General features: G+C 40.9%; 1 protein-coding gene and 1 long non-coding RNA gene across 7 annotated transcripts in view; one reads left to right on the forward strand and one right to left on the reverse strand.

Annotated features, from left to right (window-relative positions):
* The window catches only part of CRB1 (crumbs cell polarity complex component 1), a 99,004-nt gene that overhangs the window by 60,221 nt on the left and 15,426 nt on the right, over window positions 1-23,357 (reverse strand). For all 3 annotated transcript variants that reach the window (XM_084527039.1, XM_084527038.1, XM_084527037.1), the window contains exons 2-3: window positions 8,638-9,222; window positions 1,958-2,153 (exon numbers count right to left, since the gene is read on the reverse strand). In XM_084527039.1, the coding sequence (XP_084383165.1) occupies window positions 1,958-2,153; window positions 8,638-9,222 (781 nt within the window). The remainder of the gene's footprint in view (window positions 1-1,957; window positions 2,154-8,637; window positions 9,223-23,357) is intronic.
* The window catches only part of LOC311440316, an 80,231-nt gene that overhangs the window by 32,465 nt on the left and 24,409 nt on the right, over window positions 1-23,357 (forward strand). For 3 of the 4 annotated variants that reach the window (XR_014695332.1, XR_014695333.1, XR_014695334.1), the window contains exons 3-4: window positions 14,199-14,469; window positions 14,560-14,805. This is a non-coding gene — a long non-coding RNA (uncharacterized lncRNA). The remainder of the gene's footprint in view (window positions 1-14,198; window positions 14,470-14,559; window positions 14,806-23,357) is intronic. The other variant, XR_014695335.1, reaches the window with a different exon arrangement.

Consider the following 23,357-nt stretch of genomic DNA (forward strand, 5'->3'; position numbering starts at 1 on the left):
GGAATGAAGGTCGAGCATTTTCCTGAAATAGGTGGCTTGGCCCAAGAGGGGACTGCTTGTGAATTCAAATTGGTTTTGACAGATCATTTTTTTCTAGAATTATTGACTTTTTTCTTCTTTTTTAATTTCAAAAATATTTCTGCCCTTTCCAATGCAATTTTTGTAGGCTTAATATTATTCACAAAATGAAAACGGGAGAGAAAGTGAGTTATCCCTTTCTTTTAAAAATGACCAAAAAATAAGATTGTAATTGATCCTAAAATACCACTAAGTGATAATTTGTCTTTGTTGGAAAACACTGTTGTTGTTGGGTTTCAATACAGAGATGTCAATTACTCGTGCAGTTCTGATAGTTACAGTTCAGTACAGATAGCTTCCTTTTGACAGCAATGCTACTGCTATGGGTTTAGAAGTAAACAAACTAATGTATAAACACAAATATAAGAAATGCTGAACAAAGTGAAAGTAATCTCTATTGTCTGAACTTTTAAAAAATTACCTAATTATTATAAAATACATGTATCTTATGGCCTAAGTGTAGGAATTAAGGTCAACTTGTACATGTCATAAGCAAAGACAGACTTTTGTAAAACAACTGATAAATGCACATGCTCAGATGACCTTTTTAGTAATTATAAGAAACAAAAATATATTTAATTATTTTGCTTTATTTTATATTAAAATGATATACTGGCTGTTGCACAATTGAAATTGTGGGGGAATCTTGCCAAACAATATAAATGTTTAATGATGTGCAACTGGTTTTAGAAAAGGTCAAATCCTCCTTTGCAGCATTCCTGAAACCTCACTGGAAGAATTGGTTTGAATTTTGGGAGGGAACTTAGTTTGGTATTTGTATTTATAGCTTTAAATGCTAAACCTGTCCCCTTGAGCAATGCTGTGAAAGCTGGTGGCAAACACACACGTCTTGATTGTACTGCATCATTGGTCAGAAAAGAAAAAAACTTGTTTCAAGTCTACAATTCTCCCTTTAACACCCCCTCCTGAAAAAAATACCATAAAATGGCTAGTTACCCTTCTGCTTTGAACTGCTTTGTTGTCCAACCCTTTTCATTGTGTAAAGAAGCTCCAGTAGTTCTGCAGATGTCCTGCAGTATTACAAGCCAATTAAAATTGCTCTTACGTGCACCTCTGCTTTAAAAAGCTCAGAGGAAGAGGACAGTGATTAAGCCTGGCCTGCATGAGCACCACAGTTGCTCACCTCACATGCATATCCTCAAAAGCTTTGCAGGTTACTTGCTGGCTCTGCTGTGAACCAGTCTGGAGCAAGGTGACCTCCCTGTCCTGCTGTTGCACTTTGGCTACACTGGAGAACAGGAAATTTTTTTATCTTGATCAGTTATTCAGGGCTGCCACAAAGCAGCTCCACAAGGTTGGTGTCATGTCACCACATTGCTAGCGTTCCTAGAACAGGATTTCTTCCCCTCTTGCTCAAGGCAAGCCTGCCTTTTGCTGATGTGACTTTGGGGCTGATTCTGGGACATGAGTATCTTCAAAACAGATTTGCAAAAACTGGAAAGCAGACGATAGAGGACAAATCTTACACTGGAAAGGGTAGAGCCTCCATCAATAACACTTACTGACTTCTAGCTTTTTTTCTGTGATACAAAGTTGAGCTTACAAACGTTTTCAGTTTCTAAAATCTCATGCTGAGCATGCAGAGTCGATGCTAGTGAGTGAACGCAAGAGCTCCGTCTACCAGGCTGCGCTTGGACCAATGCATAGAGCTTTTAACATCGGGTGGAGGAACTTTTCAGCCTCCCTACCTTCCCTGTGGTTACCCTGAGAGTTGCGGGTGGTTTGGAGGCAGGAGCTGCTGCGCGCTTCGCTGCGCTCCCGCTGCGCGCCCGCCTCCGACGCGCACCCGGGCGGACCGGGACGGCCCCGGTCGGAGCGGGAGGGACCCGGGAGAGCCCCGGGCCGGCCCCGGACTCACCCTGCGGCTCGGTCGTGGCAGCGCCCCCCGTGCCGGCAGGGCAGGCTGGCGCACTCGTCCACGTCGTGCTGGCAGAGGTGGCCCTGGAAGCCCGGAGCGCAGGAGCAGGAGAAGGCGCCCGGGGCATCGCGACAGGTCGCGCCGTTCAGGCAGGGCTGCGACAGGCACTCGTCGATCTCCAGCTCGCAGTTCTTACCTGCGGAGGCAAAGAAAGCAGGCAAGCCCCGCACTTAGCGAGATGCTTGCTGTTAAGGCTTGGGATGCTTCACCAAAGAGCTCGGGTGTTATTCATGACAGTAGGTACAACAACTTTTTTGTCAGCTTGACCACTGGAGCAGAATGAACTAGCTTTCAGATCACTCAAACTGTGCCACCATCGTATTTATATAATACAGACGTGATTAGTAATTTAATGACCTCAGAAGAGCCCATTTAAAGCTGCACAGTTAATTGAATCCATTGGGAAGCTGTCGGTTTCCCTCTCTTTTGCTGCTTAGTTGTGTCTGTTTGTTTAAAGATTTAGCAATGTGTAACTAAACCAGCCTACGATGCTGTGCTTGCAACAGGTCAGACTCTCGAAGCTGCTCTTCAGAGGTAACTGATGAAGCTCCATCCGTTCTAATGGTACTTCACAGCTATGCTTGATAGTTGGCAAGTTACGTACACAGTCCCTTTTCTTGTCTCTAATCCAGTCTAGGAGACTCTAAAAAAGATCTCATTATACCTAGCAGCTCCTGCTCTGATTATTCCAGGGTACTGTATGTTTAATTATTTCTTACTTTGGGTAAGAAACAGTGATTTATTAAAAAAGAAAATATCTGCCAAATCAACTTGTTTTACCAGCTAAGGTATCAGCCACAAAACAGGCTGGCAAATTTTAATTTAGAAGCCACTTTTAAGCAGATTTCACTGTCTTGGTTTGGCTAACCAAAGCAGCAATAGGACTGTAAGAAGTTTTCAGGGACATTTCTTACTTGAGAGAGAATCTGCAGCAGAAGAAGATTTTGCAGGTATTTTTTATTTTATCTTTATTTTTAGGTGAAATTTGCAGTCCAAGATGGCACAGGCTTTCAAAAGATGGGAATGGCCACATTGTAATTATTGGTATTATCTTAGTAGTCTGTTTAGGAGCTCACCTGTAATTCTTTATGCTGCTTATCCAGCTCCGTCCTGCTGTGAAATTCGTGCCTTCTAAGAGCATTTTTTCAGAAAACACTAACTTTTTTTACACATTACTAATATCTAGCACTGTTCCTTGATCACTAATTTATTTTGACCCTTTTGAATGTAGCACCCTTGTTAAAAATAATAAAAAAGAATAAAAATCCATAATCCATATTATTTGAAGATGTTAGCTCATAACTTTAATTGTATTTAATCTTAAATCTCATTAAAATACATGCACTTTTTCATCTTTCTAGTAGTTATGAAACATTATTACTGTGAACTTAGAGAATATATTCTTACAGCTTCCTCTGCATATAAAACATTCAGTGGGTAAAGTCACTGGTCCTGGGCTTCTGGCTTGTGGATCTGGCTAGCCATGGCTTTCAGTGGGAGCCTGTGTGAGATCCCAGCACAGGAATGATCCCTTATAGCTTTATGGTAATGTACATTACATCCAGACATAGTGAGCAGTCCCTCTGTGGTCATTGCCCTGTGAATTCACTGTAATTGTAAACAATGTGTTTGCAGAAGTATGTCTAGTGACCGTAAATCTGCCAGAGCTTGTTAACAGCTTACTGTGAACACTAAAAATCATGTGACAAAACAAGCCCTGCTCAACTGATCCTCAGTTCAACCAAATTTAAGACTACAGGCCTGAGAACAGCCTGATGATTAACATGAGACCATAGCGTTGTTGTTTTGGTTCACGTCTTTCATCTATCAAGCCCAGTAACCTGCCTTCGGCAATGCTGCCTCAGAAGAAAACTTCTCTCTTTATAATGCATCTAGCCAATGTGATATGCCATGCAAACAGGGGGAATTCCTCCCTAGCCTTTAGTGAGTCTGCTGTCAGATTTTCTTAGATGTGAGGAAGCAAGATGAAAAGATTAGATCTGTATTTGCACCTCAGCCTAACATTCTGTCATGAATATGCTGTATGCCAAATATCATATGCCAGAAAGGGGGGGTAAGGCGCCACCAAGCCCTTCCGCTGTTACTGCGTGGGGCTAAGCCATTAAGAGCAGAGGCATTCCCTCCTTGTGCAGGCAGTTTCAGCATAAACCAAGCCCCAAGAGTGCATTGAGTTGAAAGACTGAGAAGGGATATTTGTAACTTCTTTGGTTTCTTTGAAGAACTAAGATTATTATTACCTTTACCACTTGCTTTTCAAATAAGTCCTATTGAGCACTTGTGCACAGCACTGCAGGAAGCAGCAGACAATCACTGTTGGCTGGACAGTGCCATTTGCTACTGGTGCAACACTACCACGAGCTCGCTGGGAAGGGAAGCGTGTACTTGAGGTACCTCACCCCATGATAGAGGCTGCAGTGCCTCTGTGGGGAGGGCAAGGGGACTCCCTCATCCTTTCTCTGAGTACAGACCTGTATTGACCCACTTCGGTGCTTCACTGAGGAGGCACAGGAGTGCTGCTGATGAAAGAAGGGAGGAGGAGCACAGGCAGGGCACCAGGGCAGGGACTGCTGGGGCAGGGACTGCTGCCCCACTTCTGGGCAGGCAGATGGTGTGAGGTGGAGGCAGAAGCACGAAGAGGCTGAGTGGAAAGGCAGGCATGAGGACAGCAGCAGTAACGCTTTGATTCAGCAGCAGCTTTTGCCACTTGGTGATTTTGATAGAGCTTTGGCATAGCACCTATTTTGAATTTCAATGCAACAATTTATACCTATGACTAGTTCATGGAATAGACGTTTCTGTGCTTGGTAGTTTGACATCTGGGTACCTGAAGTCTGTGGGATTTTTCATCTTAGTGCCTAAGACTTATGATGTATCTACTCTAAATGGCATCTACGGTACTGATAAGGATTCTGTGTGAGAACTAAGATTCATCAGGTAATAATTTCCTTATATTGTACAGAATTCATCACAGTTACATCATAGTAAAAGGTATTGCACAAAGAATGGATCTCGCCCACTGTACCTATTTCATCTGATGCTGAAATGTTTTTCCCTGTGTAAAAGGCCTGCTGTTGTCTTGGAGTCAGACTGGTTTTAGGAACTGCCCCTTGCCCCTGGTAGTTCCTACTAAGCTGTTCTCTGGCAGTGGAGGACTGGCTTCAGCTGAGCCCAGCAAGGTAATTATCGTACCTAGCTGTGGGTAGCTAACAGGCTGTGGCACTAGGCCCTGCTGGGGTGAATTAAAAGCAAGTGCAATTAGGCCAATGGAAGAAAAAAATGCATTTGATTAAGGTAGCCAGCAAAACTTCGGTGAGGCAGTTGAGCTTCATTATTTAACAGCTGCGTGACACATGTCTTGTAAATAATTTCACACATGCAGAGCATTATCATAGAAACTGCAAATTTCATGCTAAATTTTCCAGTCTTTGGCTCTCAGTGCGTTCTAACCTCTTCCATTTGTGTAAGAATTATGTGTGACATTTCTCAGCTATTTTGAGAAGTACTGCAGCATACCAATCATACAAAATAGCAGTCATAGCCCATGAAACAAGTAGCAACTGCAGCCAGTAACTCAAGCATTTGGTTAACATTACTGCTGCAGATTTACTGTGCATTCTCTACCTCCATATCAGGAGATGTAACCTTTTTAACATCTTAGGGAAATGAGATGAGGCTGGATGACTTCCCACAGTAATTCATGGTGTCAGGCCAGGATAATAATGGTTGGCAAGATCCCCCGACAGAGTAAATGAGGATTTTTATTACCAGTGGGGACACCTCAGGGCTTTCATCCAGTAATCCCCCTGGCTTGTGCATTTAGCACAACTCACAGCAAGGTGCAGAAAACAACAAAAAAGAATGCTTCTGATAAATCATTTGGTTAAGTAGCCTTTAAAAGCTGGTGTTTTACTGCTGAAGGAACAGCCAGCTACTCCTTTACAGAATTATGATGATTAGTCTCTACTGCTGGGAGCAGTATCAGAGCTGTACATTAAAGCTCTGCAGCCCCTTCTGCTTTGTTTTAGGCTTCTTTTCCTTCATTGGCTCCTTCATTTCTTAACTCTGCTTGTGCTGAGTGCAGAGCACTCCGAGTGTTGCTGCTTATTTTTTGGTGAGACCAAACAGCATCTGCCTGGAAAACAGCAGAACTGCATGATAAAAGCAGGGTGACTCCAGCAGGGTGAGCTCCCTCCAGCAGTTTGTGTTGATCTAAATCTTCATTTCTCTTTGTCTGGGCTTTATTATTTTATTATGTTTTCTCCCTCTGCCTCTAAGGTGTATATTCTGTCTTTCAAGCTGAGTTTGTGAGCTACAGATCCAGGCCTGGACCTTACTGACAGCGCAGGTTAAACAAATACAGTTTCCTGAATACCACAGGAGGTCTGGGCTGAGTCTGATCATTGCAGAGTAGCCATGCTGCTTGTTAATAGGCTTTTCCTTCCTTCTGCTCTTCAGCTTTCCCCGGGTTGTGTAGTTTTCCCCTCGCTTGGCCCGGGCTCGGACACCCGCTGCTAGCAGCGGGGTGGCAGGAAGGTAACAAGCTTCCTTCAAACAACATTCCCCCTGCTCATGAGGGACGCTAACTGAGGGCTGGCTTCCAACAAGAGCTGCGTCAGACACTGGAAAGCTGCTTTTTACCTCTGACTTCCCCTCCTGCATGGGGATTTTGGGATGGAGCTGTAAACCACATCTCTTATTCATTTGAATCACTTGAAGCAATAGCTGTTATTTTTTTCCCTTCTTGTGCTGTAAGATGCTTTTTTCTTTGCTTACCTGACTGGCAATCTATCACTAAAATGCATCCCCTTTTCTCTTTTTAATGATTCAACGTGCTCTCTCCTTCTGTCCTGTCCCTGAATACAGCTTTGAAATTTGAAGGGAACTGTCTCCTACAGCCATTATATGTTCTCCAGTAGAGAAAGTAGACAAGGTATGGGTGTGATTTTTCTTTAAAATGGGTCCAGATGAAATGGAAATTTATCAAAACATGGGTAGTTTTGGAACCTGATAGTACTTTTCCTACTATATGACTTAGGTAATGTTCTAGTTCCACGTGAATCCTCTATTTCTGGTTGGACAGAGGAAAGGAAGCCAACAAGGTTAGTCAAAGTTAAGTTTACACAGGCTAAGCAGTGAATTCAGAATATGCATGGCCTGTAGGCAGGGGGAGGATGGCTTTTGCAGATGCAGTGGCATGTTTTTGATTTTATCGTTTCTGCTTGGAAAGCTAAAAACTTGGCTGTAAAATGTCTTTTTTTTTTTTTTTTTTTTTTTTTTTTTTTTTTTTTTTTTTTCCTGTCAGCAGGATACATTTTTTTCCTTAGTCCTTGTTGTCTTACCCTTTCCTGGTTCTGAAAATGTTTCTTTTGTGGCTTTTATACTACACTTACTCTTTTTTTTTTTTTTTTTTTTTTGTATCAGAGTTTATAGTTTGCATTGATACTAAACCTTCCAATTCAACTGGAAGGCCAGTATATGGTGAAGTACAATGCTGTCAACTTTGAACTGCTAAAAACCTGCAGAATAAGAATTGAGCGTAAGGATATTTTCTCTTGATGATATGAACAGTTTATCTCCATTCTTGACAAATGTACATGTATGTTCTTCTAGAACGTCCAGCTGTAATTTCTAATATTTTATGAAATAACCAACCTATGTGGCTATTATGAAATAACCAACCTACATGCCCTACAGAGGGAGAGACACTCTTTTGAATGCCTGGAAACCACTGGAACATTGGTCTTTTGTTTCCCAGAAAAGAAGCCAGGAATGAGTTTTGGAAAGTATTCTTTTTGCCACAGCAAAAGAAATTTAACTGTGGCCTCAGCCAGACTGAATCATGGAGTGGATCAGAAAAATAATAAAAGGGAAAAAAACAGTTATATTATATGACATCAGTAGGGTATACAGCTTAGAAAAATTTGCAGAATTAAACCAGAAAGGCATAGCCATCCTGAGAATTGGTGTTGAGGAAAAGTGATAGATTAATTTTTTTGGTCTTGAGGTTCGGTAAAGTAGAGGAGGAGAAAGAGGCCTATTAGCGAGTGTACATAAAGGAAAACATTTGAATAGGGTGTTTTGAAAATTTCTGAACAAGATGCTTTTGCTCAGAAAAGGGAAAAAATGAAAGAAAAGTGTTTTAAAGGAAAAGACTCCTGCAAATCAATTGTCTAGATTTAAGAGTACTCTTTGTAGTGATTAGCAAATCAACCAAGTCAAAGTAGATCTAATTTTTATCACTGCCAAACATAGGTTTTGTCTGTTAGCTAAAAACTATGTATAGCACTCTGAGGACATGTGTTCTGAGAATATTTTGTTTAAAGGAAAGTTAACCTGGACCTGTGACACAACTTGATGTTCATGAAACTGCTCTGTAGTTTCTGGAAAATGAGAGATTTCTTCAGTCTTTCTCCATCTAGTATCACAAGTTGCAGGTGATAGGATAGGTGATAAGAAAACCCATAATATACCAACAGCTGCAGAGACTGAAGGCAATGTGGTAATACAGGTATGACTAAATAGGTGTGTGTGGTGGTAGATCTTAGAACACAAGTATGGCAATTCTCCATGATACAAAGATTGTTTAAAATGGCACTCACCTGTATACCCAAGTGGGCAGATGCAATCGTACTTTCCTATCTGGTTGAGACACGTTGCCCCATTCAGGCATGGATCTGACACACATTCATTCACTTCCAGGTCACAGTGCTTGCCTTGATAGCCTGGGACGCAGTAGCAGGAGTATTCATCGACCCCATCCCTGCACACAGCTCCGTTGTGGCATGGTTCAGAAATGCATTCATCAAAATCCGTTTCACAGAGCATACCTGTGTAACCTGCGCTACAAAGGCAGGTGGGCCCAGCCAGGCCATTTTGGCAGGTGCCTCCATGTTCACAGGGGTTTGTGTCACACACGCTGACGGCTCTTTCACAAGTAGACCCATTATACCCAGTGGGGCACTCACAAGTGAAGCTGAGGTTTCCAGGAGAGCTTAAACAGGTAGCATTTTGAAGACAAGGGTTTGAGGAGCAAGGGTCAGAGGTTTTATTGCAGCGTTCCTCCATAGTGTCCTGTGGTACATCTGCACAATGGCAAGTGTCCTCCCTGTGACCAGCAGCGCACGTAGAGTTCTTTTGGCAGAAATTTGACAGGCACCTGGAATCGTTTCTCATGCAAAGTGACTCTAGGAAGGAAACAAAAAAGATCCTGAGGACTTCTACCACATTTGGAGTAAACCAGAGTCAAATAGGTGCAATTATTACCACATTGTTTCAAATTTAATAGCTCCAATTGCTGGATTTTGAGAAGAAAACAGGCCCAGTAAATGTGCAGCACATATTGGTAGACTAATAAATGTAAAGTGAAAACAGTTCTGGAAATATGAGCAGAATTCTCACCTCTTCCAGCAGCCATGGCTCTAGTGCCAGGACTTGGAATACATTATTTAACACTAACAACGATATTGTTGCAACAATATTTGTGACTGTCAACAGAGATGACCAGCAACATGGAATGCATTTACATATGTTTAAAACAGGTGGTGTTGGTTTTGTTTTGTGTTTTTGTTTGTTTGTTTTACTAGAATGAGGAACTGAACAACATTTTTCAGTACAATACCATTTTGGATTCTTTTGTAGTGAAAGTTTTTTTTTGTATTGGAGTTCAACAAAGCTAAATGACTTGGGTATGCTTTAGTCTCTCATGACTGACTCAAACCATTATACACTTTGAGTTGGTTTTGACTTCCCAGTTATAAATACTACTAATTTGACATCTGTATAGCACTTTCACCATATCTCAGGTATCTCCCAGATACCTAAGATTCAAAATAGTACTCTGAGAGCCTTTCAGCCTCTGAGGCTGGAATGACATGGGGGACATAGCATAAATATTTAGTGGACATGGTATAAATATCTCCCTTATCCACCAGGAGCTGAACTCCTGGCGTCAATTAAACACAACTTATAGTTGCTGCTGCTGTAAAGACTAACAGGTAATAACAATAGCTATTTTCTCACTTCCCAATCAAGGAAGAGTGAGCTGCTACCAACATTGTTCATGAAACACGACTGAGAAACACTAATAGAGTGAGAGCAGTGAAGGGCGTTCTTTCCAGTAAAATAAAAGAATTTTGCTATGAAAATGTGTAATTGTTTTAATCCTGATTAATTGTCTCTGTAACAAAATGAATGTCCACGTTTGGCTAAGCAGGTATACCACCTTTAACTGAGTGCTAGTTATACTGAATAATAGTGAGGATGGCTAATGCTGAGTGGTTGAGGTGGGTTTGCTGACCTGGGCTGAATACTCTGCAATCACAGCTTCACTGGTTTGGTATGGGCCAACGGAAATGGTGTTAATCATCAGTCTGCATTCTGCAACACTTAGGAATCTCGTTACTTGGGGATATAATGACTCCAGGCTGTGGAGAGGGTAAGACCCAAATGGAACTTTTGCAATCCACATTTTTATTGGGACTGTCCAACTTCACAGAGCTTTCTTTTCAGTCTGTCTACTTAAAATTAATTAAAATTGCATGTTTGAAGATATGTTGCAAATTTGAAGAAATTAACTGTGATTAATTTGCAGCATTATCTAACTATTATACTACGTAAACTGCAAGAGGTAAGGTCAACCACTGAAGTATTTCTTAAGTAGGACTACTGTGACTTGAGAAGCAATTCAGTTAATTACTACTGCTTTTCCAGAGATGATATGCATGCAATATCTCAATTTGTTGTAATTACTGTATATGAGAGAAAATGAAGAATTTGCCAGTTTGCAGTTTTGATAACAACATATTAGCTTTGAGCAGAGATTACAAATCTGCATACTTCACTGAGATGTTAACAGTGGATGAAAACTGAGGGAAGAGAAAAGGAAGCCCTAAAAGCACAGTCAGTAGTGAAAGCAATCAATTTGTCTCCAAGGTGACACTGCAATGGGAAAAATATAGAAAGGTAAACCTGTTCTGTATTTTTTTAACAAGCATTTTAAGTTGAACATCTCTGGCTTTTATAAAAACAAGTTTCTTATGCAGAAATTGCCAACAGACAATACAATATAACCAGTATTCCTCAGGGATGTTTTTGTCTGATTTGTACATAAAGCTTACAGCAAAGAAATACAATTTTTGGAGTTTTATCTTCATTCTCATGTTGTTGTTGTTTTTTGGTTTTTATTATTATTATTATTATGTATATAGTTATTGATGAATACGAGGATTCTGATGGGCTTAGCAGAGATGTAATCACTGCTGAGTTTTAGCTTCTTGTGATTTAAAAACTAGGACCAAGAGATTTTGTTAGGGGTAATAAGATTCAGCACAACTACACTTTAAAGAGGTGATCATCAAAGGGTAATTTATCAAACTGTGGTTATCAAATGGTATGCAGTTTACCAGTGCACCCCATGATTTTTTGACAGAAGTCATATTTCTAAATCATATAAGTGCTTCAGAAAATCCTTGGAGTCTTCATAGTTAGAGGATCCATTTTTCCACTTACTTTCCCACCTATGTTAAACAAGTTATTTGCAGTACGTCTCTTCCTCCCCTGTCACCATTCAGCTTTCCTGCAGCTCTGGAGCCATGTGGAAGGATGGAATTGGAAACCTAATGCCATTGGGAGCTGCATGGAAACAGCAGAGGAAGATCAGAGCATGTGGGAGCTGAACACACCCATGCTATAGGATGTGATGTGGCAGTGTGATCGTGTCTGATGAAAAGGCTGGCTCAGTTTGAGATAATGATTAAATAATATTTTCTACTACATTTACAGAAAGAGTTATATGGGAAATAAGTGTTTTGATGTATTTGGAGGCTTTATTTTTGGTAATGTTGCACAAGGATAATCTGGAAAGGCCTTGTGTAGTAGCTCTGGTAGGCAGGGGAGTCATTTTCATGCTTACCCACTCAGGATCACTACAGCAGTGACTTGTTCTGACAGATTCTTAAAACTTATATGTAACATCAGAAAAATAGAAACAAAATGCTGATCACTTTTATTTACACTGACTGACACTTGAGGTAATTATCTGTCTCTTTATAAACATTGATACATTAATTACTAGAGGAATTTGTGCCAAGCATTTTACCCCATGGTTAAGTCCTTTTCATGCAGTTGAGATATTTGGCAGGAAAATTCCTTGCAGTAAAGCTTGCCATCTACTGGAAAATCGTCAGTATTGCCAAAAACGTCAGTATTCTCTATCTTTTACAAGAGCTGGCACTACTAAACGTAAGAAATGCTGAGAGACAGTAATTATTTTTCCTCATACACAAGATTAAGTTAAAGTGCTGCTGTTCATTACAAAATCTTGATTATTCATATACTAATTGGTAATTAAAAAAAAAAACACATGATTTTGCTGTGGTACAGACATCTCAGTGGTCAGAAACTGCTGCAATGAAGCAATACAATATGGTTTGGGAGGCTGGAAATAAACGAAAATATAACAGGGCAAAATTAAATTAGTGGGAAAGGAAACAGGGTGGGAGTTCTGAACAAGCGGAGACAATTTGGCACAGATCTTCTGAATCCTCTCAAAGAAACCAGTGTTCTTCAGTTATGCAGGTAATGTTGACGAGCCTGATCTCAAATCTTTCCTGAGAATGTGAAGTGTTGTGTTTTTTTTTTTTTTTTTCTAGATTCTGTTTGAATCAGAGTTAGAGCATTCCTGTGTGCTTTTCAAAATATATAATATTAAATTGATAAAATAAAAAGTAAATTGCCAGTTCCCCAGTTCTGAGAATCTGATTTGCAGTCTCAGCCATTCAAAGTCCACAGACAAAACCTATCAAGCTGTGTTGGGTTGTTTTTGGTAGAAATTTCTTTCAGTAAAAATTTATTCTTTCTGTCTGTGGCTCTTCACACAAGTTGGTGAAATATTTTAATCAGCAACAGAATTTAAAATCAAATTTCCATCACTGCTAATCATGTTGTTATGAACTTGAGTTCACTTGAATGTGGTCCTGCCTGCACTTTGCTAATCACCTCATCATGCCTGGAGGCTCCTTGTAATTCGCAATGCTATTCTTCAAATGTGTCTTTTTTCCCTTTTTTCCCGAAAGGAGGACTCTTAGCTTTACAGAGGTTCTCAACACTAACAGCTTCAGGGTCTTTTTACATATGCTGCAGATTTTTCCTTCTTAACGGAGGCAGTCAATTTTCTAGGGAGAAAAACGAACAAACAAGAATACTATGAGGAGATAGCTATCTTCTTGATGCCCATAGTCATCAACAATGATGAGTTTACAGTGCTTTGGGGAGTAGTTTTTTATTTTTTTTAACAGCTATTACTTCAAAGTTTTGAACTAAATTTTGAATTAAAATGAGGAAGCCATACCAGCTAAAACAGATTAAGTAAATCACAGCAAAATATGACTTTTTGTTTGAAACACATACATTTTGGAAAGGAATGGGTACTGGGAAACCATCTGTGATCCAGCAGAGGGAAACTAAGGCCAGATACTGTCTTCTAACACCTAAACATTGTTAAAGACATGAATATTAAGGTATTATAGGTCTGCAGTTCTGTTTTTTTTTTTTTTTTTTTTTTTTTTTTTTTTTTTTAAAAAAGTTATAAAACCAAAACAACAACAGAAAAGCAACCTAGGGAATGTGTGTTGAGTTAGGGTGTTTTTTTTTTTTGTTGTAGTTGTTTGTTTTTTGTTCTTAGTTTCCCAAAATACCTTATACTATTGATACCTTGGTTGTGGTCACTGAGAGAGAGAAATTTTTCTTGGGACAAACAAAGCAACAGTTGCTTTCCTTAGTGTTGTTATTTCAGTGTCTCCCATTGACGCAACAACAGCATATAGCATTTGTTCACAATGGAGGGTTTACCCTGTGATCAAATAAACTGAATAAAGAAATCATTGGATAACTTGAGGGTAGTGAGGGCTTAGGTAGTCTGATGTCTTGAGTGAGAAATAAGAATCTTTGATGCTTACATTTTTTTCTTATTTAAAATTTGTCCCTGAGATTTTAAAACAAGCGTGTGAATGTGTTACTGAAATATCAAGCTCTGCAGTTTTAGTGAGATCTTGAAATAATTAGCATTTAACTGGAAATATTCAAATATATCCCAAGGCATTTAGTGCTGCATTGAAGAGCACATAGCTTTGGTATAACTAGGCATATCTTGTTTTCTCTGCAGTGCATCGTGACATGGAAAATATAGTTCATCACTATGACAATAACTTCCTTGCGAAGACAACCTTAGAAAGTTGTGGGTGTGCATATATATCCAATCTTATATATCTTGAAGAACTAGATAAGCGATGAGTACAGCTGCATAATCTCCAGTGACAGAGATGGGATCGGATACTTTTGCCGTGAACTGAAAGGCAGAAATGCCATTCATGGATCAGCATTTGGCAGAGGGGGAAGGACAGAAAAACATGCCATGCTGGATAAAATGGAGTCAGGTAAGGGGCTCTCTGAGCCCTCAAAATAGCTTTTCCATTAAGATTGTCTGAGAATAGATCACTTTTTTTTTTTTTTTTTTTCTCCCACAGTTCTGATTTCCAGACTGAAAGCTCAAACTTCCTAAACATCGCACTAACACTATTTCATCCCTACTCAGTCCATCACCAAATATGTTTGTCTACTGTCCTAATTACTTAATGTAATGAGCAGCCTGTAGATACTGTGGTATTATTTCTCCTTTACAAACTTCACCTGGGATGGAAGCACCTGACCTACTCTGTCCACAGCTGGAATTACTACTCCGTCTGCTCAGTGAGGAGGTGTACCTTGGGAAGGTATGAGCAAACTTCTGACAAACTAACAAGAGTTTGTCATTGGGGCTGCAAATCCTGTGGTCATAAAGGGTTAATCTTGAATTCCTAACTTCAGTTGTGTGTCCAAAATGTCCTAGCATGTTGTTATAGAAACCACTTTCAGGCTTTAAATCTTGAATCACGAATATTACCATAGTAACCGCCGTTACACACAGGCACAAAAGAAAAAAGGCGGTTACACAAAATATTCCATTACTATTGAGAAAGACAGTTTTCTTTTCAAATGCATTTGTATCAGCAAAAGCAAAGTAAATTAACAACATACCTGAGGCAGAAGTATTATATTAGCATAAGAATAACGACTGAATAGCATTAAAATTGTTGAATGTTGTTTAGGAAACACTTTAAGATCAAAGCTATTTGTCATTCAAATTACAGAACTGGTTATTAAATCAGTGTCTCCCTGTCGTCCTTCTCCTCTCATTTCTGCAAGCTCACACTAACTTGGTGCTGCTCTGCAAGAATGAAGGATGCTACTGCTTGCTGTCATTTTCCTTTGCTGTCTTTTTATCTCTGTGCCATCCCAGCCTTCTCCTACGAGCACTTCAGCAGCAGTCCTTACAGCCACACCTACTGACTATGCCAAGCACAGCAAAAATTTGACAGGCTTTCCTACAAAACAGCAGTGTGGAGGCTACCCAGTGAGCCGCAGTGAGGTGTGCTCGTTCAAAGGCGCTTGCTTGGCACTCTTTCCAGTTGGTGCAAGTGATAAAAAGAGAGGAGTGAGTGCAGCTCATTAGCTCGTGGGTTGTGTTGTCAGCAGTGGGCAAATGAAGCAAACATCTCCAAAATGAGGTAAATGTTTTCTTCTCACAGTCCCCGCTCACTTTTATCCTTTGCTTCAGCGCACTAAATACTTTCTGGCTCTCACTTTATTTTGTATCATACTGCAGTGTCTATGCTGGGAACAGAAGGAAAATCAGGCCCGTGAGCTCATCAGGCATCCTGCAGACTGACTTTGGAAGATTTTTGGTCCAATTGGCCATCAAGGCATGGTACTACTAGCAAAGCCATAGTCAAGGGCAAGAACACCGGTTTCTTATACAAATAAATGAGTTCATCCACTATTTTCTTTTACCTTTACACCTAGTATACCACTGCAGTTTAATTTGATAGTGCATAGCCATCATTGTGCTTTTACTGTGTGCAGAGATTTTAGTTTATATAAGATGCAAGCCCAGAAGGTAGCTGTTACCAGTTGCAATAAGTGGCATAAACATTTATTAGAAACTGAACCTGTTTCTGCTATGCAATCCCTGCTACTGTATCCACTCTATTGGAATATAACATTCCTCTTTTATAGTTTCATGGTATGTTCTTATCTTCTAAGTCTGGACAGGAGTAAAGACAGGAGTGTAATGATGATCATTATCAGTTGTATTAATGCAGCAGAATTTATTCTTAATGCTACACAGCAGGATTCATCTACACAGGGACATAGGAGATCAATGGGCAGGTGACCAACAGCTGCAATATGTGGTGGAGGGAATCTGGGGGACAGCTTCAAATCAGCTTTTCTATCAGTTCTTCAGAGGCAAAGAACATGGATAATCAATTATGCTAAGAATCTAAAACAATTTTAATTAGGTATTAAGAGTTCAGTCAATGCCTTTCTTGCCTGCACTGCTTCTAGATCTTCAGTAAAACTAGGGACATCTTCGACATGCAACTCAGGACACAGAGCCATGTGTGTAAAGGTCTCATCTGTGAGAGAAAATGTTTTGTAGAAAAAAGATGTAAATACTAGGTGATTTATTTAGGGCTGTGAATATTGTCAGAATCATCTCTTCAGAATGTTATCGTGTATTGCCTACCACTAACAATTTTTTTTTGGCACACCTTGTTAGGATGGGTGGGTTTGGAATTCTTTTGTGAAAGGTGTTGCTCCTGCCTTGCTCTCAAGAGTTAAAAGATGGGAGCATCACGCCTTTTAAATTTAGTGGAAGCACAGTCTGGCATTTCCAAACCTGTCGTGTGAATCCAGGGATAGGTGCATGTGGTGCTGAGGAACTGGAAAAATGAGAGCAGTGCTTGCAGCTAGATGGGTACCACCTGCATTCACAGTTTTGATAAAAAGGAGGGGGAAAACACACACCTTGGAAGCAAGCACATAGCAAACTAACAAGAGAAATGGTGCCAGAGCCCAGAGGGGCTGCAGAAAGATGAAAACATGGTCTCGCTTCTCTGCATCAACAAAGAGCTTTTCTGAAACATGGTGAGTAACAGCATAAACTGTCAGTTTGTGAATTTGGGTGAAATCCAGTTACTCCTGGTTCTATCTGAATTCCAAATAATGCAAACTGGGAAGTGAAGGAGCTGTTGCCAAGAGGCCTGATCTCGCCTTGAGAGACAGCAGGCCTCACAGCTCCTCTGGTGTCCAGAAGCGGTTTGTGGCTCCGGCTGCTGCTGGGCTCCTGGCTCCTGCTGCTGGGGGCTCAGCTGGGTGGCCTTCTTAATATTGTCTCTTAATATTGTTCTTAATATGAGAAGGCATACACTAGCACATAAAGGTACATAGCTGCAAATGTTTGTAACACCCATTCAGGTGTGATTTCTTTTTCCAAGTCAAAATTGGATATGCTTAAAGGCCTCCGCATTAGAAATGCATCAAAATCTGTAATGTAGGGCAAGAATTTCTCCTCAGGTGAGGGATATTTTCACATCCACTTTGTTAGTCACAGATTCGGTCAGGTGCACAAACAAGTATATGTTGACAGCCAGGTTTTGATGACTTCCAGTTCAACGTTGTCTGCATGAGCACTTCTTTTTATAGCATCTGGATAACCAGAGGATGCCATTGAGGCATATTGTGTCAGACATGCCGTGTCCTTTCTGCACAGCCAAACCTCTAGCAACAAAACGTACATTTAGAAAATGATGTTTTTTAACATATACTAGAACAGGGGCGAAAACCATGACAAAGTGCATAAGGGTTTTATAGATCTATTTCGTCCTCCAGCTGGCTTGCTGTGCTTGCTTTGAAGTCTGTAAAGAAGCAAATGTTTTAAAGTTTCTAAGTGCAGAGCTGTGTACTGATATGTGCAGATGTGGGGATTGCCTCCAGTAGGTTCTCAGTAACACAGCTGGGGACTAAACTTTGCTGAAGTCAACAAAATGCAGCAGAACAACAAGATCAGCTCCAACTTTTGACTAGCGTCGCACTGATGACACAGCCACCGGAGCGCATGTTGTCCCTCCAGGCTTGCTGGATGTGTAGTCCTTTTCTCACACAATTTCAGTTTCATGCAATGTAACAGCACTCTTGTATCAAAATCATGATGCTGCTTCTCTAGTCTCTCTAGACTTTAAAAAACAATCAGCCCTGTGGCAGATTAGCATTATTTTGCTGGATACACAGAGTGCAGTGATTTAAATGCTATATGAGTCAGAAGAAAGCCTCAGTGCAGCTACAATGCACAGAGTACGGAGGAATCAGTCTTCTGCAGAGTAGTAACCTTCGTAGGGGAGTTCACATCGTAGCCCTTTCTGTTATTTACTAAATCATTTTGTGTAGAAATCAGTTATGATTTCTTCCTTACATGAGCTAATCATGAATTAGGATTTAGAAACTGCTTGAAGAAAGTTGCAGCTCCTGTATTTCAGGACAGGCTAGAGTTGAATGGGGAGACTGGCGCAACCAAAAACTCCACCTGCTGAGCTCTGATGCTTACAGCTGCTACCAGTGAGGCCAAAACCATCACCTTGAGATTGGTGGAGAATTATAATATGGTCGTGATCTGTACCAGTTGCTCTTACTGACCTCCCACAGGTAAAAATCAGTCATAGACCTGAGAGAAGGATGTGGCAGTGTGGGGTTTTCCAGTAGGAGAGAGTGCTACAGTTTCAGGTAAGAGTGAAGCTCCACCATGGTCACTGCTACAAGGTGACCTCTGGGGTAGCTTCCCTCACCTCCAAGAGTAGTAGATGGTATATTTATATTGTGGCCTCCTAAAAATATTCTAACTTGAAACAGATGAAAGATTTAGTTCATGGCTTTACATGAGGAGAAAATGTCTTATTTCTAGAGTAAGTTCAGAAACAGATCCTAAGAAGACTCTAAGCCACATGAAATTAAATTTCAGACTAGTCTTAGTCTGCAGACCATCATGATTTCCTGTCCTCTTTTTTCAAGAACTGTTTGCTCATTAATGCCAAACCATATTTTGACCCCCAACACACTGTATAACCTTCAGGGCTGTCATTCCAGCTTTCCCTAACAGACACCACCCTTTCCTTGCCCATAGTACAGTCCTAGAGAGGACTGGCCAAACTCTTGCTTGATGACACCCTAGGACTCAATTGCACCTGATTGCAATGCAGTGTAATCAAATGAAACAAAAAGCTGAGAGAAAAAATAAAATTAATATCGTTTTCTGTCATAGGAGGACTTGTCTTGAACTGAGTTTGAGGGATGACAGAAACTCTTTTTCCACAGAGAGATACTTGTGATCTTCTGAAGGCTGCTAGGAAAATTCAAAAAACTGTTGGGGAGTGTCCAGAGGAGGGCTACAAAGATGGTGAAGGGCCTAGAGGGGAACACGTATGAGGACTGGCTGAGGTCACTGGGCTGTTCAGCCTCGAAAGGAGGAGGCTGAGGTCTTTATGCCTGGTTGTAAACTTCAGTATTGTGATGTATCATCTCTAGAAGTGCCAGACCATTTAGCAGTACAGCCATAGCCAAAGCTGTTTTCCAAGGCAGCTGATTTCTTTACAGCACTAATATCTCTCTATTCTAACTCAAAGCACCAGGAACCTGTCCTCACAGAGAAGTGGGATGTCAGACTGGCCTTTTATCCTGAAGTTTCCTCGAGGTGACAGATCACAAGCTCGTCTTCGGTTTTGTGTGGTTGCCCACAGCTCGAGTGCAGGATGTTTTCTGCAACTTGTTGCCTGTCAGGCCCAGAGCACATTCCCTCCCTGGGCATCTGGCTGCCAGGGCTCAGGGCTGACGCTCACAGGAGTCACCCAGCCCACAGGAACAGCAAGAATGGGAACTGAAAATCCCCTCTGCCATTAGGGTTTTCTCTGAAACCTTTGTGAGGTGTTTATTGTAGAGGTGCAGAAAAACAAGATTCACCAGTGTCAGGGAGCCCGGGAGCCTTCTGTGGGGAACAGTAAGGAATAATTCCTCTCTCATTAGAGGAATATCACTAAAAGGCAAATTGTTTCAATAAGCATAATGAGGGTGTGTGTTTTAGCATAAAAAACTCCTGCCACCAGGGCATTAAATACCTGTTATAAATGAATAATACCCAGCAAGGCCTCATCAAAATTAGAGCAGCAAGGATTTTGCCAGTAAAAGGATATAAAATTTTAAACCTTGACTAAACACTATATAGTAGCAATCAGTATAGTGCTGTCATTTTTGGGGGGGAGTTTTTACTTTCTCTGTTCATAATCTCCTTTAATTCCTCTATTTTATTTATGTAAGCGACAGATCTGACTCCTCTCTTTCCTTTCCCAATTCCCTTTCTTACCGCAGATCTTTTCCAGGCATTCCTCTTCTCTTCCTCTGAGACCTGAGCCAAAGCAAACTGGGGTTTGCCTGGCAGCAGTGGGAAGTTACAGGAACGTGGTGGAAGTGACTGCAGTAGCTGTAGCCCCAAGACACAGGGTCACCAGGCACCAGTCTGGCAGCATAACCCAGATGCTTCCAGAGCTGTGCTGAAATGCTCACACAGTGACAGGGGAGCCTTGTGTCACACAAATACTCTCACAGGACGCAGGGAGAAAGAATACTGTATTTTGGGTGCAGAGCCCTTTCTCACAGTGACACCCGTCCTGACTTACCAGTACAGACATTATAGGGTAGGATCCTGCCCCTACTTTGTATTAAATTATGCTATAAATTTTGTATTAAATTATGCTAATAAATGAGATCTGTGTAACAATAAAGGGCTGACCAGAAAAAAAAAATAAGAAAGATTTGATGGCAATAATAAATATATGATAAATATCAAATGATTGTCTCACTGGGGGTCTTTTGGCTGAGAGCTCCATGATGGAGCTTGTTTGATGATCCCAAAGGGCACCACGCAGCATACTGTGCTGAGAGGCTGCAGAACAGATTGGGAAGCAATTCGCGGTACTTAGCACCTGGGGATTCTCAAAAGACATTTTCTCTTAGGATCACATTTCCTTTGATTGTTGGGATTATTAATTATGGAGATTCTTGGACAGAACAAGGCACTGCCACTGTGTCCCTAAAACAGTGTCTCGTTTAAAAGGAACAAAATATGTTTGAACATATGAAATTAGCCACAAAATTGATGGCAACTGTGGCAAATAGCAATAAACTGATAAGCATCCATTTGTAGTTGTGCATGCCCAGATTACTCTCAGTATTGTATGTCCATAATTACATATTTTGATTTATTTTTGTCATCTATTATCACCAGAAATTACATTTGTTGACTAGGAGAGGTTTATTTCTGTATATTCTGTTGTAGCAAGAAATTTTTACTAACATTTTCTTCACCTTGCTGTGATAAATACACCTGCTTAGATGCACAAATCACTATATTTTCCATGTATAGCATGTATGGCTTACATTCGAGAAACCAAAACGTTAACTTTATCAGCAATTTGGGGCAGATACCTGTTGGGGCAGCTATGCAGAGCCAGCTGCAGGTCAGTCAGCAGATTACAAATTAGCACTTTTGCTCCCTTGCCCCTCCTTGCCTCATTAGGGTGCTAATGGGGTGGGTGGTGGGAGGTGACCGAGGTTTCTTGTAGCTCTGGAGCCTGAGCCTCTGTCTGGTTATTCAGGCATCCATTGACAGGCTAGTCCTGCAGTCTGGGAGGTTTTAGTGAAGAACCTGTGCTCTGTAAGGAGAAGTTAGTGCCCAGCTGCCAGCTCTACTGTCCTGAGCACTGAGGTAGCCAGCCCTACCCAGGTAATTTGGTATTGGCTCTACACAGAGCTACTTGTTCACCTGGATCACGAGGCATAGGGCTTCTCTGATAAAGGCCTGGGGCTCTGCAGCAAAGGGAACCAAGTGTCAGATCACCTCCCCTCCCTAGTTACCTTAGGGGCAAGAAAGTAAGTTGCTTCAGCGGAGCAGGAGAGGGAGACCTATGCTTGTCCTGGAGGACTCATGCTTGTCTGACTCCCAGGAACCACTGCGTGTCGCCTACCGGGTGATGCAGTCTGCCATGCTGATGGGCTCTGCTCTGCTTTGTAGTGGATGTGCTTTCACAGGGCTTTTCAGGTAAGATGTGGGTTGCATGCAAGTATCATATAGTTCTATAAAGGAATTGTTGTTGTATTACCTAGGTGTTCTTTTAAGTACTCAGTCTTTTGGATTAGTATCAAAGCTGCCTATGTGCAGAGATTTCTTGTGTGCATGTGTGTGGGGAATAATGTGATTCTTCATGATCAGAATTCTTATTCAAATTGGTGTGTTTCAGCCATTTGACAAAATAACTAAAGCTTGACTTGTCAGAAACGTATGTCGTCTCTAAGCACTTCATTGTGTCTGTACCCACCCCCCAAAAAAAAAAAAAATAGTTAAGAAATTGGTCACCATGAGCTTCACTAAGAACGTGACTGATATCCTCAGAGTAGCTCCAGATTTCCAGGTTTGGGTCTATTCTTTACCTGCTAGCTTATTGACATCAGTGAATTTCCTGAAATCTGTTGTCCTAGCTGTTGTACAAACACAGAACTAAAAGTTTGTTCCCAACTTCTTCAAATACTGAAAATCTCAGGCATGTTGACAATTTTTCAAATGTCAGTCTTTTCAGTGTGTTTATTGTGCTTTGGCATCTAAAAGATGCCAAATGTTAATGTTTGTACGTTTGGAGTTGATATAGTGACCTGATTTTATTTCTAAGTGCCTGGCTAAGCAATGCCTTTCAGGAGTGTTGAGGGCTTTATCTGCATGTACAAGTGATGCTGATGCACTGGATACCAAGATTCTTTCAGACTTGTACATTTGCCCTTCAATACTTTTTTCTTCCTTTTCTTTGAGCAGATTCTTTGAGCAGAGTTTCACTAAATGTAGTTTGCTTTGTTTTCCCCCTCTCCTAGATTATTTGGTACGTAAAACTTCCGAAAGTTACATCACATGTGCTGATTTTTTGGCCTCCTACCACAACACTGAACAGTTGTTAGATCGATTGATAGGCAATACTCTCTTTCCAGGCTACTTCTATAAGTTGTGTTTTATCATTAGCAAAAGGCAGTAACGCTCCAGCCACTCTTTTTCCGTTTTCATCTTTTTTTTTTTTCCTGGCTGCCCTGAAGAGGACTGCAGATTACTTGCTGAGGAGTTCCTCAAGTCAACACCTCATACTATTCTAGCAGGCTGCGTGCCGCAGGAGGTGAGCTGATGTTGCTTTCATAAAGGACCTGAATTCAGAGCAATGAGAGTGGCTGTCACTTCAACATCTGAATGTCAGGTCCAGAATCCACAACTGCCAACAGAGTTCTTTGAGCTGTTTTTTTGCCAGCCTTGGCTGAAGCTTTCATAAAGCAGCTTTTATTAAAATCTGCTTGGAATCTGATTTTA

This window comes from Aythya ferina, assembly GCF_964211825.1.
Source record: "Aythya ferina genome assembly, chromosome: 8".
NCBI classification, from domain to species: Eukaryota; Metazoa; Chordata; class Aves; order Anseriformes; family Anatidae; genus Aythya; species Aythya ferina.